The sequence below is a fragment of the Pelobates fuscus genome, chromosome 2 (assembly GCF_036172605.1).
Source record: "Pelobates fuscus isolate aPelFus1 chromosome 2, aPelFus1.pri, whole genome shotgun sequence".
NCBI classification, from domain to species: domain Eukaryota; kingdom Metazoa; phylum Chordata; class Amphibia; order Anura; family Pelobatidae; genus Pelobates; species Pelobates fuscus.
In genome coordinates, this window is record NC_086318.1 from 344959011 (window position 1) to 344978219 (window position 19209).

The window sequence follows — 19209 nt, forward strand, 5'->3', positions numbered from 1 at the left end:
AAGATATTGGACAGATGGAGAGGAGGTTGGACAGATTACCAGGCAGAAAGAGGAGGCATTTTACACGTTAAAATATAAATAGCGTAAACTGTTCCAGTTATCGTACCTTAACCTGGGCTACCATGTTTTGTGCCAGCTTTATCTCTAGCTCAGCCCGTCTTCTCTTCATGTTTTGTAGCTGTTGATCTGCCTCCTGGAAATATGTTTGAAGCTCTGCTTTGATTTGTTTAACTTCCTCCCATCCATTAGCCAGCACCTGAGATCGCATCATCTCTTCTTCAATCTGTAGATGGAAAGATTTGTTCTTAAACACACAAGTAGGAGCTTGGGTTTGAATTCATTTCCAAGCTATGGCATGGACACTCATGGGGAAAAATAAGTAGCCCTAAAAATTTGTATAGTTAATATTTAAATAAGAAAGTGATTACTTTCAATTATCACTATAGGGGTCGATTCATTAACCAATAACCAATGTTAAGTTAAAAACAGACTTCTAGAATTTAATGGGAAAATACCAAAATTTTAAAAAAGCCTCCTTTTCAACAATTTTGGTATAGATTTTCCACGTCAGTTGATAATTTACCGCACTACACTGGTTAGATAATGAACAAGTAAGCAAATAATTAATTAAAAAAAAAATCTTTATTTCTGAAAAAAGGTCAAGGATATAGATATCATACAGTAAATGCTAAAGGCCACAAATGCATGTCAGCTGTAACAATTTTGTAACAAATAATTATTTGTTTGCTGTACAAATGTTCTGGTATCATTAGTGTATTGCAATGTATTTAAATGAAGGAAGTAAGCCACAAAAAGCAGTTTCTTTTGTATGTATGAAAACCACTTTAACCCCTTAAGGACACATGACATGTGTGACATGTCATGATTCCCTTTTATTCCAGAAGTTTGGTCCTTAAGGGGTTAAGGAAATGTATTTTAGTACTGCATGCTACAAAGCAACCACATCATTTTACAGTGCCTGCAGTGTTCTTATCTCTTATGACTACCAGTAAAAGAAACAAATACAAAAAACAACCCATACATTCAATTCATTATTTGAAAATGCCTTTCATGGAAAGCCATACATGCAGTACACTTGGAAAGAAGGGGACGCACTCTACAATTACGAAAACAGTATTCAAGTACTAGAGATAATTAGAGATTAATAAACAGTCTACAAATAATAAATGTAAATAGTTTAATTGCTACACTACAACAGTTGATAGTAAATGTTCATTTAAGTCCTAATACAGTTAAAAGTAAAAAAAAACTACAAAACATCTCACAATCCGAATTTGTGCAAAATGATAAAAATCACAACCTTTAAAATGTATAATTTTGAGACATAATTATAGCTACCAACATCTGTAATACACTTACTGTCTGCTTTATTTGCTGAATGTCAATAGCTACATTCTTCACAGCCCCATCTGATAGATCACATGCTGTGCATAATAAGTCCAAGTAGGTGTTGGCTTGCTCTAGCAGAGTTCTGTAATGTTTGACCTGGATATGATGATATGTGATATGATTTATATTATAGCAAACTAAAACATATATACTGTATCTGTATACAACTTCACTAGGACCAGACATTATTTATAACCATAGAGCACAAAGGCTCTACATAACAAGTATAACATTTTTTTACATCAAAATGCATATAATATAGAAACATTTAAGATATACAAAAATGCTAGATTTATTTTCATTTAATGCCTCAGCATACAAATACAAATGTCATAGTTTTTGGTAATGGCTTATCATTTCTGTTTTTCAGTTTTTTTTTATTGTAATTGATATTTTAATAGTAATTCAACTATAAATTACAACTAAATCTACTATACATATTAGATGAAAATAATATTAAATTATATATTTTAAAACTGAATTATAAAAAGAAAATTTCAAGTGACAAAGGAGAATTAGTTTGCCTCAATTTCTAATTATGCACCCTAACACTCAAGTAATGTAATGTAACTATTAAATATCATATAATTTAAGAGGGGGGATTGCTAGAGCAATATCTTGGGATTATTCAAGAAAAACGTGGCACTTGGTAAGTTAAGCAGTAAATGTTAAACTACATTTTAATATTATATTGTTTTATAGCTGTCCTTGTAGTCAAGCTTGTATCTCTCTTTCTGTCTAGGATAGCAAGGGGAATTCTATATGAGATGTCAAAATAGCCAAACTTGTGTTGCATATATACATCTCCCCCTATGTCAATTATCTAGAACTATCACTAGTCGTTTATTTGGACTGCTTCATTTATAGAACGACAAACAGTTTCAATTTAGATGATGTCACCCCATCTATGTTACTTCCTTACCTGTTTCATTGCCTCTGTTGGAGTGAGTGGGGCTTTGTTGCTGAGTTTGATCTGTGGCTGAAGAGTGGAAAGCCAAGCCTGACACTGCAACAGGGTATCCTGGTGGCTCACGTGTTTCTGGAGTTCACTTTCCAAACTCACATGCACCTGTGGTTATAGAGCATGTTTTAGACATATTGAGTGGTCCCTAAGCAGCAAATGTTGACAGATGAAATGCCACCACTATACTTGGTCATATGAACTCTGGAATATGTTACAGAATTATTAGTATTTAAATTGTGGGTTCTGAAGTCAGTTTCAAAAAAGTTACCAGATCTCTACTAATTCGCCTGTTGACATTTTTAGAGACCTAGGTTGATGACCAAATTTTTTTTTGATTATATATATATATAATCACAAAGAAATTCTGGTGATGAAGACTACAGTCAATAAAATATTTATTTTTAGTTATTGATTTATAGTAGCTCAACTATTTGAACATAAGGTCTATGATAAAGCACTAGAAAAGTTATCCTTATTCTATAATTCTTGTTGATCAGCTTGAAAATAAGATTGGAAACAATTGCAAACTAGTATAAATGTATTCCAAGAATCATGTTAATTGCATACAGCGTTAAATGCATATAGTGTGTCATAAGGAACTAAAGCTAACCTGACCCCTTGCCTTCTTAGGCTGCTGACATGTGTGGATGGATTAGCAGTTCACGTGCTAGCAATGCAACATTGTTTCAAAGTTGGGTCTTGCATGTTAATTTACCACTTCCTTTTCAGCTTTGTTCTGAAGAAGAGAACAGCGTACCCCTTCCGCCCTATCTCCCATTCATCCCCCTTTCCCTTTTTATTTCAGTATTTCAGTTGTTTTGTTGATTGTCACACCTTGGTGGCAGTCCTGGCCAGCACATGGATTGAGAACATCTGGATTGGTCTCTGTGAGGCACAACCTGCTATGTTGCAGAAGGGAATGAAGCTTGGCATAAAGACTATTGGTATTCTGATGTAAATTATCTGTCATGTGGGCAGACACACTATCAGCTGGCATGTCTTTAAATGGTTAAGTTGGCAAAAGTTTTTAAAAAAAAGCTGTGGCCAGTGCCCTATTCACTTTGATATTGCTGTCGTGTCTTCATGGGGTAATGGGGGGTGCTAAGTGAGTTTGAGTGTGGTGGTGATTGGGTTCCGGGATCAGTAGTCATACATTTAGTTTAGCATGTTGGTTTTCCATGAGTCATTCATTTCCTATGTATATACTAAGTTGTGCAATATTGTTGATTAGTTTGTTACATAAAATACTTACCCGCTGGGCGGTACTGCAAATAGCGGAGTAACTGTCTCTAGTCCCTTGCAAGTGGCTTTGTACATTCTGCTTAAACTTTGCCTGCAGATGTTCAGCACAATGGAGAACCAGATTCTCCCCTCTTACTTTAAGGTTGTTCAGTCTTTCTTCAAATCCAGCAATCTCCTCCATTATTGCCTGTTGAAGTACACAATTATTTAATAGGAGACCAGAAACATGCCTCAGGACCAATTAATAATAATGATAATAATAATAATAATGATAATAATAATAATAATAATAATAACAAACATTTAGACTAAAAAACTCAAGAAACAAGCATAAAGGCAAATTCTTTCCAATTCTGAAATCTAGACATAAATGGATTTCAAAGTTACCTCTACTTTAAAAATATAAACCATGTGTCACGCCGCCCGTCAGGTCTACTCCAGCCAGAGAGCGGTATGAGTCCCGGCAGGCGCGTCTTGTTGTGGCGGCATTCCCACATTCCCTCCTGCGATGCCTGCTGTCCTTCCCTCACACAGCGGCCGGATCTGTAATTATTAGAGACGCCGGCCGCTGCAAGTAGGAACTTTTTAAGGTTCTTACTTAACCCTAGGAGTGCCTAACTTTGGAAACGTGTGCGTGATGTCACACACACAAGTTCACTGTCACATGCTCCCCTGCAGCCAATCAAGAAGCACCTTAGGCTATTTAAACCTTTTTCCTTCATTTCTCTGTGCCCTGTCGTGGTTTCCATTCTGGTTATCCGAGAGCGCATTTCTGGTACTGTTTCTTGTGCAATTTGACCTTGGCTTTCTTTCTGACTATTTCGATCTCTGTATCCCTTGACCTTTGGCTTGGCTCCTGGCTATTCTGACTTCTATATTCCTTGACCTTTGGCTTACATACTGTTTACATAATATCTGTATTCTTGACCTCAGCCTGTCTTGTGCTTTTCTTTTTATACGTTAAATCCGGCCGTTCTAAGGCCCGGTAATACGTCTTAGGGTTTCCTTTATTTTTACTTAAGTTCTGCGTGTTGGGCATATTAGTGTATCCTGACACCGTGTTAATTAAATTTTTTTAAAGCATATTTTTATAGTTTATAAACTTGAGATTTTATTTTAAACTGAAAGAAATATGAAATAGTGTTACAGGCAAATTATAAAACACTATCCACACAAACAGAACATCACAAGGCTTACTCCATTAACATTGAACTGGGAGATGTAGTTATCGTCCACCTAGACCAAGCATTTTAAACTCGCGACCCACAATTAATATATTTGCAGCCCAGTGAGCCACAAGTTTGCCATGATTACTAAGGCAGAGGAGCCACTTGCTCTCCTTACATTGCAGGTGCCGACTCAATGCCTGCTCAAATTTTCTCCAGTTTCTTTTATAATGTCTCTGCTCCGAGAGTTCATTGCATACTAAATTGAAACACTCACATCTTTTTAATTTCTCACTCGGTATGGATTATGGGATACAATTATTTCAGTTCGGACATGTATAAGTAATAAGATTGCTATTATTTTCTCATTGATTCCACTCGGACTTTTCAACCAACCCAAATACAGGCATACTGAGAATTGAAATATAGTTAAAATAATCCAATAATTTGCCTTTAGTGGACACTAGAGGCTTTTGTCTTATTTGACTCTTGTAACTGAAATAAGAAATTGTGTAGAAATGTTCATGTGACTGAATAGACCTGTGTCTAGACCTATATTATAACAGTTTACAATACCTTGTGGTTTGCCATCTGTTGGGTTATTGTGTCCAAGCTGCTACTTTCCATGAAGTCAGGAGTTACCAGCCTGCTAGACATATGGAGAAGCCATTTCTCCACATCTTGCAACTGGGAGGTGTAAATCTCATGTGCCTTTACTTTTTCTTCCAGGTCTGCAACATTTACCTTGAAAGAATGAAAATAAAAAGGAAATAGTGATAGATCTGATAACTGTTGGATTAGATAATATTATTGATAAAATGCACAACACGATTAAGAATATATGTGAATGGCTCGGCTGAAACTAGGATTTAACGGAAATTATAAGCCAAATTTGATAGTTAGCCATTTCCATTGCTGAGCTTTTTTTGGCATAGCTTAGTTTTGCATTTGCTTTAACCCCTTAAGGACACATGACATGTGTGACATGTCATGATTCCCTTTTATTCCAGAAGTTTGGTCCTTAAGGGGTTAAACTGCTGTCAGTCATGTCCTCCTGCACAATAATCAGTTTTCAGTGTCAAAGTATAAGGAGAACATATAACACTGGACCCAAGGTGGGGTCAGCATGGAGTCTTGAACTATGGCCCACAACCTACTCCATCCTATGTAATAATGGGAGTATGCGGATAATACCTGAGGGCCAAAAAAACGGATAATACTAATTTCTACAGATATGGTACAAAAAAAATCACAGTTAAAGATGTATCATCCTTAATGGACACTTTATTATCCTCCCATGTACTACATGTGACGGATGGTAATTATGTATTCCGCCGCCTGATTGTGAGCAAACAGTGTTTGTGCAGAGGCCACATGAGCTTACATTGCACTTATTTACAGTCTTTGACAGCTTAAGGAAGCAGAGAGAAAGGATATGGCATTTCATTAAGTCACCCTCCAAAAAGCAATCAGTAGAGTTAAGCAGAGGTTATGATTTGACAAAATTGGAACCACTGTAAGTATGTCAGAGGATACCCTTGGAAGCGAACACAGTTCTGATAAGAGGTGATTTTGCTTAAACATGTTAGTCACTACATAGTTTTATTTTTGGGTCATTACATTTTCTTACCTTCACCAAGTTGCAAAGTTCCTGATAGTCCATTAGCAGTTTCTCAATTTGGTCCTTTACTGTGCCATCGTAAGCCATGGCAAGCAGAGCTTCACCCTTTTCGCACACCAGTTTGATAGCAGGCTCACGTGAGAACACTGTCTGCTGAACCGACTGTACATAAACAAAACTTTATTGGAAACCAGAATATTTTATACTTTCAGTTGATATCTGCATTACAGCATTGGTTTCAATTAGAACAACGGATCATGCCATCAAAGCTCACATTTTACAATTTTAAAACATGCTTTAGAATAGGGATGTCCAGGAAAGTCTTGGTTGGCAAAAACCCATCAGTTTTGGGTTCATTAACTCACAGGTAATAAATAAATAAACTTGTTGCATCATATATGAATTTTACTCTAAAAGCAAAATACATAATGATCCTTTAAAGATGAAATATCAGGCCCTTAAATATTAAAATATACCAGATTTTTTTTTTAGAAATAAATGTTCATAAACGGTAAAGGGACATAACATTTCTTATTTTTTTCCAGGAGAGTAATATGCTGGTTTAATGGAAAATTGCTGGATTTTCATTTTTTTCTGTTTTTGTTATGTGTCCTATTCGGCTTTCAGATTGACATTAGAAAAAGTTAAACCATTTTATATATGTAAATATTTAATATTTCATAACACTGTACCTAACTGTAATATCCATTTAAATGTAATTTTGAAGGACACTTTACTTTCATCTCATTTAACTGGTTCTACTATTTGGAGTCCCCTGGCCCCATCCCTGCCATCAATGCTAAAACATTTTCGAACAGTTCAACCCTGAATAACAGTCCCTTGCTGTCAACAGCCTGGCCCCCACTTGAGTTATATGGCAATAGCAGTTATTACACTCTTCCTTAGCCTTAGCAGTTTATACAAGCAATGGGCAGCTGTGATAAGCTTAAACTATCAGTCAATAACTGCTTCACTTTGTGCTTCATCATTAGCAACACAGATGGGGTGGTCTTCTGAAGACTCTTGTTTAGAGTTAAATCACTCAACATTGGTTTTACACTGAACAAAAGGACTAAACTAGCTCCAGACACTACAAGCACTCTCATGAGATGAAGAGCTTACATTGCCAGAGGTGTTCCTTTAAGGTGTGTTTATGTGCATTGCAGCAGTAGATTACCAGGTGCACAATTAGTAAAAAAAATATTACTATGTGTGTTTAAAGAAAATCATTATTGATCCCACATGCAATTTTAGAATTCTAATCAAGATCATCATCACCACAACATAATGATAAGCTTAATAAAGTAAAATAAATCATCTGTATCACTTAATTTCAATGATTTCTGTTAGCCTCAGTTCTTATTGAATTAACTCTACCCAACTGGTCTATCGTCATACACATAACCCTTACCTTATATTTGGCTAGCTGGGCTTTCTTCTCATATAGCTCATTTTTTAGTTCCACTGTTGCTTGTAGTACCATCTGATATTCAGCCACCCAAAGGGCTTGCACCTTGTATTTGTCTGAGAACTCTTTGGCCAGGTGGGAGCTTTTTTCCAAAGCTGTGTGTTCCTTCCTTATTGAGCTTGTCAATTCTTCCAACTTCTCGACATGGGCATGTATCTCCTTCTCCAGTTGGTCAGCTTCAGTCACTTCCAAATACTTGAGAACTCTTTCTCCTTTCTCCCGTGCTGATTTAAGAAGGCCATGACCTTTATCCATGTCACTTAACAGTAACTACAGACCAACATATAATTGTTAGACTGAATAATAAAATATATCTTTAACTACACAGATTAATTTATACCATGTGAATTTTACATGTTGACGTGTGCATGCCACCAGCAATATGCATGTGGAATTGTCTACTGTAATGTAGTAAGAAGAACATGCTGCTTTGAACCATGCTAATTATATTGATAGGTGTCACTTGTTTACCATACAATTCATAAATGTATAAACATACTTACTTCCAGCTTCTTCTTCTTCTTCACCATTGATGACTTATCCATCATGCCAATATCTGTAGTAACATTTTTAAAATTTATTTGCACTTCTTCACTCCAGTCTACATAAGCCTTCAGGGCAATATCAGACTCTTCTATGAATCGGAGCTCTTCCTCAATGAACTGAGTTTGTTCCTGTAATAAGTAATGAGTGGAAACATACAAGCAGAAAGCAAATATGTTAAATAGTTAAGAATTGCAATTTCCAAATAGAGAAATAGTCAATTAGTCCACTACATGATTACTAAATATTAAATGTACGTAAACTCGAGATGTAAATTGAAATCTTGTTTAAACTTCTTACAATCCAACTAACGTAATGAAGACATTTTCACATGAACACAAAGTCTTTACCTGAATGTGAAGCCTGACGGCTTGATAACGGGAAGTAAGCAGTGTTGCCAAACTGCCCATTCTGCTGCTGCTCCGACCTTCTTCCAGAATCTGCTGAGCCAATGTTCCTACATTCTCCACCTCATCTTTATACACCATGACCTCTTCCTGCCATTTCTTTAGACGATAAAAAATTATTAGTTTAATTAACAATACTTGAAAAAGCAAAGATACAGAAGAAATAAGGCACTTACAAATGAAGGTTAGTCTTAATCGTGTACTTCCCACAGCATTTCAATAAAAGTTTGATATAATTTTAATGAGATACCCACATTGACTGTGTAGATATTTTATAGGAATAAGACATTGTCTATGGAGGTTCCTGCAGGATCCTTGGTAGACATCAGTGTTGTACACTTGCACATGCGCAAGACTACAGCACCGATGTGGGCTCTGGCAGATTAAACGCCAGGAGGGTTTGAGATGTCGTGGTCCCATTTACCCATTGGTTACATTATTTTACTCAAAATGTAACAACAACAAAAAATATATATATTTTCAAAATTTAAATGGGTACTTCATCAAAATGACTATCATAAAATGGAATAGATGAATTAGTTTTTATAGCCAATTAACAGAACCACTTTGTTTGAAACTAAAAAACGTTTCAGGCTGGCAGAATTTTGTACATGTGGTGGTTCGGTTTATCTGCTGAAAAAATATTTCTGAAAAATGTGAAAATGGAACAATGAGTGTACTGCAAAATATTTACATAATATAAATATATTACTGTATTACTGCCATTTGGCTCACAGATAAAATATAAAAAAGTCACCACCAGAGAGAAAAAGAAGAGGAACTGTAAAAAAACAAATATATATATATATATATACCTATATAATAAATAATAAATAAATATAGATTTATTTTTCTTCTCCTCCCTTTTTCCCTCAATTGATCATTTCTCTTTTGATTTGTGAATATAATCATCCTTTAGTGGTTGTCCCCAGCCCTTGATAATTTTGTTGCCATTAATCATCTCTTTATCTGGCACCATAGATGGAACTTCGAATGACAGATAATACGAAAATGCTGTTCATTGCTCAAGTTGTTTGATTTGTGACATATGTCTATATGGCAGTTTGGAAATTGGGAAGTATACAATCAACCAATTGCCTCAAATGTGGACAAATTGCCACTTGTAACTAGTCTACCTATTAGTATACAGCTAATCACATTTGAATTTTTCATGCAGTCTACTTACCTTCATTTGTTGTAGTTGTACCTCCTTTGTGGCTCTATCAGATTGTCTCCCTTTTCTTATATTCACTTTTCTTTCAACAGACGTTAACCACTCATTAGTTTTTTCAAACTTTTGTTCCATTAGTTTCAGCCTGTTCAAGGTGGTATTGATCTGGCTTCTTGTCTCTGCAAGTCTTTGTTGATAAACTTGCCAGTCTTGTTTTAGTGACTCGAGTTCTCTATCTTCTGTATGAGGAATACCCCATGGAATGACATCTTCTCTTGTGTGGAGTATGTTATTGAGCAAGGCTTGACCTTTTGCAAGGCGCACCTGTAACTCCTACGTATTAAATGATAATATAATGTTATTTCGGAATTCTTTAGCTGGTTTGATATATTTCCATTTATTTTTGTGGTTACTCCACTAAGCTAAAATAAAGTTTATGCCATAAACCCAATTTCAATCCTTTAATTTCATAATAGCCAACATCAAATTATATACATATATTTAATTTTTTTTTTATTTTTATTTTTTGCATGGTTTATTAAGAACCACTTTTTAGACATCATTTTAGGCCTATCAAGTGTAAACTGTAAATGATTTACCTGCAAACTCTGAAGGGTGGATTCATGCATTTGTGTGTCACCCTCAAGCTGTGTCAGACAATCTAACTTTTCGGTTTCTTGCAAAAGCCATTCTTCAAAAACTTTAAGTCCTTTTTGATAGTCTTGGTGGCTCGTAACTAGCTTGTCTGTTTTAATAATTGCCTCCTTTTGGAAAAGAGATCAACCAAACAGTGTTGTGACATCACATATTTTAATGAATCTTATAAAATGAAATCAATAAATCTTACGGTCATATAATCATTGGATTTATCAATATGAGACTCCATATATTTAAAAGCATTCCTTTACTACCTGTGATACGTTGAGCATATTTTCTGATGAGCACAATAAACTGCTGTAATGTTTACGTAAACTCCAATGTTATTCTATTGTACCAGAATACTGTATTCTCACCTTTGTTTTCTCTTTGAGACAGTTATAGCGTTCCTGAAGTTCTTGCAGTTCCAGCTGAGTAACATAATGTTCTGTCATGCTGGAGCCTTTCTTCTCTATTGTCTCTAGGAAGCAGCCATGACTCAGAACTTCTTCATTTAATAACTATGAAATAAATTTTTTTTATAAAAGTTTTATTAACTTTCTCAGGAGGGACAATACACTCACCAGTACACTCAATAAAGCTCTCGTTATATATTTTATATAGGTAATAACTTGCATATACCTTTGCTTTACTCTTTGCTGCAATTTTGTCCCTTAATTCTGCGTACTGTCTTTCGGAGTCATTAAGCCTCTCTTCTAGCCTTTCCATCCAGCTGGAAAACTGCCGAACATCATCTTGGTAGCTTGTCCATTTAGAGAGAGCCCCTTCAAGCTGACTGGGAGTGGAAATGCAGAGGGAAATGAATACAATTAAATCACTCATGTAGCTGAGAGAAAAGAACATTCATGTTTTACTAGCTGGCAACAATTGTTTTGAAAGCAGTTTCTGAAGTACCTCACACATATTGCATGGTTGTGGTATGATTATAGGTATTTTCCTATTAAATAGAACATGGTAAATCCTTAGGACAGATGGTTACAAGACAACAGCTACAATTGTATAAGCTTAAAGTGGTTTATGCATGAAACATTTAGTTGCAGTGGACTATAAACTGTCTAGCACAATGTGGGGAAAATAACTATGGTGTAATTATACCCAAGATGGAGAGAATTATTCCATAATGGTAACTTTGAGAAAATGTTTCCAACTTGGTTTCAATTTCATAGAATTGCATTTGAATGAATGAACCACACAGAGTCCATATATGAGCTTCAACAAAACAAAATTCATTTGCAAATATCCCCAAAATATCATGGGTTTGGCAAAATATTTTTTGACAAAGTAGATTCAAAGTTCCAAAGTCAATGCAGTTAACATTGAGTTTACGATGCCCCTCTTACCTTTGCAGGTTTTTGACAAGCTGACTGATCTTTGTTTTTTTAATGTAATGGTGATATTAATATTTGGAGTTACTAGCAACTCCCAGTTAACACCTATAGTCACCAAAATGATCCTTTTATTGATCCACCTTTAAAAACGAACATTGCAAGCTCCACAAACAACTATAGTTCATTAAGGTTATGGGGCAAAGCGTGGGAACCTGCTGCTCAACAAAATTTATAGACAGATATATAGAATCTCTCGCACACTCATAAATAGTGTCCACATACAGTGATGTATAAATCTCAATTCAAAAAGTGATTTGTGATAAAAGGTGAAATAACTTCCCTTAGCAATATGGGATATGCCCAATTCAACATGTGTATGGTATAGGGCTATTCCAAGCTAGGGAAATAAGAAATATATGGCATAGTGCAATACTGTATATATTAAAGTTGGATATATAGGCAAGTGACAAATGCTCACTCACACTTTGATATCCCAAGGAGTGCCTTTAGAAATATACTTGGTGTATCTTCTTGCTTTAAGTGCTTGGTAAAGAATGTTGTCAATCTGACAATGCCCATTATTGTGTAATACTGTGTCATGAGTCTTTAACTATTTGTACAGTGTGGGTTAAAATTCAGAAGACACACAAATGCCATTAAAACACTTAATATTAGTTTGGTCTTGCCATCATCATCATGTAAAACTCCAGTCGGTGTACCTATGAATCAGAAGTGCACACATTGGTCTATTAAATAGTGATAATAAAATAAATCATCAAACATTTAGCATCTTGACTTTCAGCTTACTCTGTTTAATGCCATGTATCTATACTTGACTGATAATGTAACCATGGACAACATCCAACTAAATTTTGTTGAGCATGTGTATGGTATAGGGCTATTCCAAGCTAGGGAAATAAGAAATATATGGCATAGTGCAATACAGTATATATTATAATTGGATATATGGGCAAGTGACAAATGCTCACTCACACTTTGATATCCCAAGGAGTGCCTTTAGAAATATACTTGGTGTATCTTCTTGCTTTAAGTGCTTGGTAAATGTGAATCTCACATAAAAAACAAAGTGCAAAAAAATATATATTGAATGACTGTATGGATAAAGAGTAAAAAAAAGCATTTATTACTTACATCAAAGTAAATAAAAGCAGGTAAATAAGTCCAACGCGTTTCTTCCCTGTTAGGGACTTCCTCAGGGACAATCTTTAACAAAAGTGTTGAATACAAATACATACAATCCTATTTACAAACATCCCCCAATATATACCACCCCCAATAAGTCCTAATAGTAGTTCTGCAGATGATTCCATTTCTCTTCAGCTGTTTTCGATTCAAATTTCGGTCACTTCCGGGTTTCGTGTGTCCTGTGCAGTCACGTGATGTGTGTGATGACATCATGCGTTCCAGCTATGCGTTCCACCTTCGTTTCAGCTGTCATTCATGATGACAAGCCGGCATGTCTAATGCCACTGAAAAAATGCCACTGAAAAAGTGGCATTAGACATGCCTTATTTTAAAATCACAGAATTTCTGTTGAAGGTAGATAAACTACCATGTTTTATTAGTATATATTTTTATTATTTTATATATATTTCTTGGATTCATTTTTATAAATTGTAGAATCATATTCTGATACGTGTATGGTATCATTTGGAACATTTTGGCTTGTGCATAGTACATTTTGCCAGTGTGCATGCTGCCTTATGCAGTATGGAATTGGGCATTCATGCACACTGACATATAAATACATTAGTGTAAGAAACACAGGTTACTGGTGTGTCTGTTTTGTTTTTTATAAATAAAGTTTATTCAAAAAATCTCAAAAAATCTTTAAATCAGTAATACCTCTTTAACCTCTTTGCCATCCCCTTTTGTACACTCCCCCCACTCATATTTCCATTCAGAAACAGCCTTTTCTGACTTTTTTTTAACATCCCGGCTTGTCATCATGAGTGACAGCTGAAACGAAGGTGGAACGCATAGCTGGAACGCATGACGTCATCACGCACATCACGTGACCGCACAGGACACACGAAACCCGGAAGTGACCGAAATTTGAATCGAAAACAGCTGAAGAGAAATGGAATCATCTGCAGAACTACTATTAGGACTTATTGGGGGTGGTATATATTGGGTGATGTTTGTAAATAGGATTGTATGTATTTGTATTCAACACTTTTGTTAAAGATTGTCCCTGAGGAAGTCCCTAACAGGGAAGAAACGTGTTGGACTGATTTACCTGCTTTTATTTACTTTGATGTAAGTAATAAATGCTTTTTTACTCTTTATCCATACAGTCATTCAATCTATATTTTTTTGTACTTTGTTTTTTATGTGAGATTCACATTTACCAAGCACTTGAAGCAAGAAGATACACCACGTATATTTCTAAAGGCACTCCTTGGGATGTCAAAGTGTGAGTGAGCATTTGTCACTTGCCCATATATCCAATTATAATCAGGGCCGGTGCTAGGATTTTTAGTTACACAGGCGAAGATGCATTTTGGCGCCCCCAACTCTCATTAAAAAAAAAATGCATCTTCACCTGTGTGTCTTTCCTCCCAAGCCACAGGCACACAGGCATAATTTTTCAGTCACACAGTCAAAGTCATACAGGTACACTGTCAAACAAAGACAGAAATAATCATACAGAGACATACAGACACATACAGTCAGAGACATACAAGCAGAGATATACATGCATACAGAGACATGCAGGCATATAAAGACATACATGCATACAGAGGCATACCGTCATACAGACACATACATACAGACAGGCATACAGAAACATACATACAAAGACATTCAGGCACATACATACAGACATACAGGCATAAAGAAACATACATACAGAGACATACAGGCATGCAGACACATACATACATACAGAGGCATAACGTCATACAGACACATACAGAGGCATACCGTCATACAGACACAGACATACATACAGAAACATGCATACAAAGACATACAGGCATACAGAGACATAAAGGCATACCGTTACATACAGACATTCAGAGACAAACATACATCCAGTTACATACATGCATACAGAAACATACGTACAAGACATACAGACACATACATACATACAGAGGCATACCGTCATACAGATACATACATACAGACAGGCTTACAGAAAAATACATACTCACACACACACACAAACTCACAGACACATACTCGAACACACACACACTGACAGACACACATACTCACATGCACACACACACTGACAGACACACACACACACACACACTGACAGACACACACACACACTGACAGACACACACACACTCACTGACAGACACACACACACACACACTGACAGACACACACACACACACACTGACAGACACACACACACACACACACACACACTGACACACACACACACACACACACACACTGACAGACACACACACACTCACTGACAGACACACACACACTCACTGACAGACACACACACACTGACAGACACACACACACACACACTGACAGACACACACACTGACAGACACACACACTCACTGACAGACACACACACTCACTGACAGACACACACACACACACTGACAGACACACACACACACACACTGACAGACACAGACACACACACACACTGACAGACACACACACACTGACAGACACACACACTCACACACACACACACACTGACAGACACATACTCGAACACACACACACTGACAGACACACACTGACAGACACACACACACACACACACTGACATACACACTCACACTCAAATGCACACACACATACACACACAGTAATTAATTATCTAAATTAAATTTAAATTTCCCACCCAGCCTCCCTACCTGGAGTGCTGGCGTGGGTCTTTCATTGGTGGTCCAGTGGGGCTGCTGGGAGGCGTGCGGCTGACTGGATTAGGAGGCGGCGAGGGAGCTCTCTGATCTCTCTGACCGGCTCCCTCACAGGCTGTTTTCTGATGCCGCGGGAGCCGGAATATGACGTCATATTCGGCTCCCGCGGCATCAGCAAAAGGCGCGCGAGGGAGCCGGTCAGAGAGATCAGAGAGCTCCCTCGCTGCCTCCTAATGAACTTCAGCGCCGCTCCGGGGATCCAGGAGGTGACCAGGCAGGAGGGAGCACTTCCCTCCTGCCAGTCACTGGAATTTTGTGCCGCCTTATGGACGCGCCGGCCCTGATTAGAATATATACAGTATTGCACTATGCCATATATTTCTTATTTCCCTAGCTTGGAATAGCCCTATACCATACACATGCTCAACAAAATTTAGTTGGATGTTGTCCATGGTTACATTATCAGTCAAGTATAGATACATGGCATTAAACAGAGTAAGCTGAAAGTCAAGATGCTAAATGTTTGATGATTTATTTTATTATCACTATTTAATAGACCAATGTGTGCACTTCTGATTCATAGGTACACCGACTGGAGTTTTACATGATGATGATGGCAAGACCAAACTAATATTAAGTGTTTTAATGGCATTTGTGTGTCTTCTGAATTTTAACCCACACTGTACAAATAGTTAAAGACTCATGACACAGTATTACACAATAATGGGCATTGTCAGATTGACAATATTCTGTGTCCTCCTGTGAAGACACGATAGTCATTTTATGATATTGTACTGAAAACAGAACATGTGTGCTTGGGATTGCAGTATTTTCAACAATTACCTTTTACACTGAATGCAAGCTGACAGTAGTGATGCCCAAGAATCTTTCAGTTCTCGTAGCTGCTCTTGAATGGAAGGTACTCCTTCGGTAGATGTGTTTCTCAGTACAGACTCGCCTCTAGTCAATGTCATGTTCATCTGAATTTCCTTCTCTTGCTTTGCTGCCAGCAGTTTCTATAAAATAATCATGGTTTAGTCAATTATATAATTGAGACAATGTTTCTGTTTTCTGTTTACTGCTTCAAATTAGCATTCTATCTAATCCTGTTGCCTTGTTACAAAAGGACCTAAATTTGAATTTTTGGAAATTTAAAAGTAATGGTTGATATTATTGGCTCCATTAGTTTGTGCATTTTTTATGTACTATTACAATGTTAAAAAGCATTGTGTCCATTGGTGGGATCAACATATATGGTGTATACAGATATGAGTTCATTTTAGCAGGGTCTTCAATAACATCTTGTTTCCTGTCAACATTTGTAATAGTTTGTCTTATTAGCTGTTATATCCCACGTAACATTGTAAAGCGCAGAAGAATATGTTTTGCCAATAAAAATAATGGTAGTAATAACCTACCAAAGTATTTCAAGATCTGTCTTGGAAAAGTGCTAACATAACTATCGAAAATGTAAGGGGAGTGTCTAATTACAGTATTTTGCAGTGACCTCAATTTTTTTTTCTAATTTACATTTTATTGATATAGAAATATGCAGTGGAAGCCTGCCTCAAAAAGGACCCAAAATAGGAGAAAGACCATGGAAGAATTGAAAAATGATGGGACGAACGTCAGTCCACAGAAACTGTTCACAGGAGGACCTCAATGATAAATATATGTATAATTTTACAGGCTGCTATAAACTATTGCCATGCTTCATCTCCAGTGTGACCTCTGACCGGCAAGATTTTTCAAAAAGGTTAAACATTTATGAGGGCGTTCGCTGACTATCAATCATCACTTTCTATGCCTCTCCATTTGTAGAAACACCTCTTCACCATCACATGTTTAGGTAGCTTTGGCACCTAAAATAATTGATTGCATCAATGTTCAAAGTAGGAAATTAACAACTTTCAATTTTTTGCCCAGAGATTATGAGTTTTTAAAATTTAATTATTGACATAACTGCCTTCAATCACAGCTTTATAGAGCCTTCTAGCTTAAAGGGAAACTCCAGTGCCAGGAAAATGATCCGTTTTCCTGGCACTAGAGGGTCCCTCTCTCTCCCACCCCCCAATCCCCAGTTACTGAAGGGGTGAAAACCCCTTCAGTCACTTACCTGAGGCTGTTTCCTCCTTCTACTTAAATGTCATAAATATTTACATAAGGATTAGAAACTGATTTGATAACAGAAGCCTTAGCTGACATTACAAGTTATATGCCCCTATTACCTCCACCATGGGCACTGAATGAGATCAGGAAGCCTGATGTTGACCAATGGCCGCTTGGTCTACAAACATCTTTTGTTTCTTTAGCTATCTATATTCAAATAATGTGAACAATGAACATACTAATCCAATGATCACACTTTATACATTGTCTTACCTCCAGCTTTGTCATCCTGCTGTTCAAAACACTTTTGTCAGCGGTGGGGTGACAGTATGACTGGAGCATGTGGATTGCATCATTAATCCAGTCTTGTAGTTCATTCAAACCTTGAGAAAACTGTTGATGTTCCATGACAATTCGATCCATTCTTGACATTTTTTCCTAAGGCAAATTTATATGCAGTGACATAAATATTTACCAAGGCGTGGTTTACGAGTAAAAGATAAAACTGAGGCCCTGCTGATTTATGATGGCTGCAGCAAACACAAATATTAGTATCCGCACATACAAGCCTTACAATATTAAATTGGCTTATAATGCCAACTTCTCAGTCTCCTTTTGTTAATACTTTGGTTAATAAATAATTGCAACTTTATGAAATGCGCGTATGCAGGTTCTTAAATAATAATATTTTTAAAAAGGTTGTGACATTTATTTAGTAATATTGCGTGTCAGCATGCATATTACATATAAGTTAGAAAGAATGATGTACAGCTGAATTAATACTTAAAAATATAATATAAAATTGCATTTATGTTAAAAGCGCTTTAAAAGCAATTAAAAGATAAGCCTTTCCTGATTTCTTTGGACATCACACTTAAGTATTGGTGCATAAAAAAAATATATATATATTTATATATAACAAAAAAATAAATAAATATTTTTTATTCTTTTTATCTATAATGTTTATAATATTACAAATTTTCTTGATGATTTCGATATGTAGGAAAACATTTTACTTATCTTTACACATTCATATTACAATGATGAAAACTGCTGACATAATTGTAATTATCGCGGTTGGGTTAAAAAAGTGAGATCTCATCAGGGGGTGCTTGATTGCACCCACTAACTTTTCACAAAGGATGAGACTGCTCTGATGGCCTAAAAAGGCCTTCCACAATAACATAAAGTAGTACTGCTTTAGTGTCAAGGAAAATCTAATACATTTATAACAACGAATAATACAATTAC

The 19209-nt window shown here is 36.3% G+C and overlaps 1 protein-coding gene across 1 annotated transcript in view; it reads right to left on the minus strand.

Moving 5' to 3' along the window:
• SYNE1 (spectrin repeat containing nuclear envelope protein 1) overlaps positions 1-19209 on the minus strand; it is a 389325-nt gene that overhangs the window by 168283 nt on the left and 201833 nt on the right. The window contains exons 59-73 of the mRNA XM_063443606.1: positions 18232-18396; positions 16693-16865; positions 11271-11424; positions 11006-11149; positions 10592-10756; positions 10008-10325; positions 8765-8920; positions 8375-8545; positions 7815-8141; positions 6413-6565; positions 5359-5526; positions 3627-3803; positions 2333-2479; positions 1381-1506; positions 107-283 (exon numbers count right to left, since the gene is read on the minus strand). Coding sequence (XP_063299676.1) covers positions 107-283; positions 1381-1506; positions 2333-2479; positions 3627-3803; positions 5359-5526; positions 6413-6565; positions 7815-8141; positions 8375-8545; positions 8765-8920; positions 10008-10325; positions 10592-10756; positions 11006-11149; positions 11271-11424; positions 16693-16865; positions 18232-18396 — 2721 coding nt within the window. The remainder of the gene's footprint in view (positions 1-106; positions 284-1380; positions 1507-2332; positions 2480-3626; positions 3804-5358; positions 5527-6412; positions 6566-7814; positions 8142-8374; positions 8546-8764; positions 8921-10007; positions 10326-10591; positions 10757-11005; positions 11150-11270; positions 11425-16692; positions 16866-18231; positions 18397-19209) is intronic.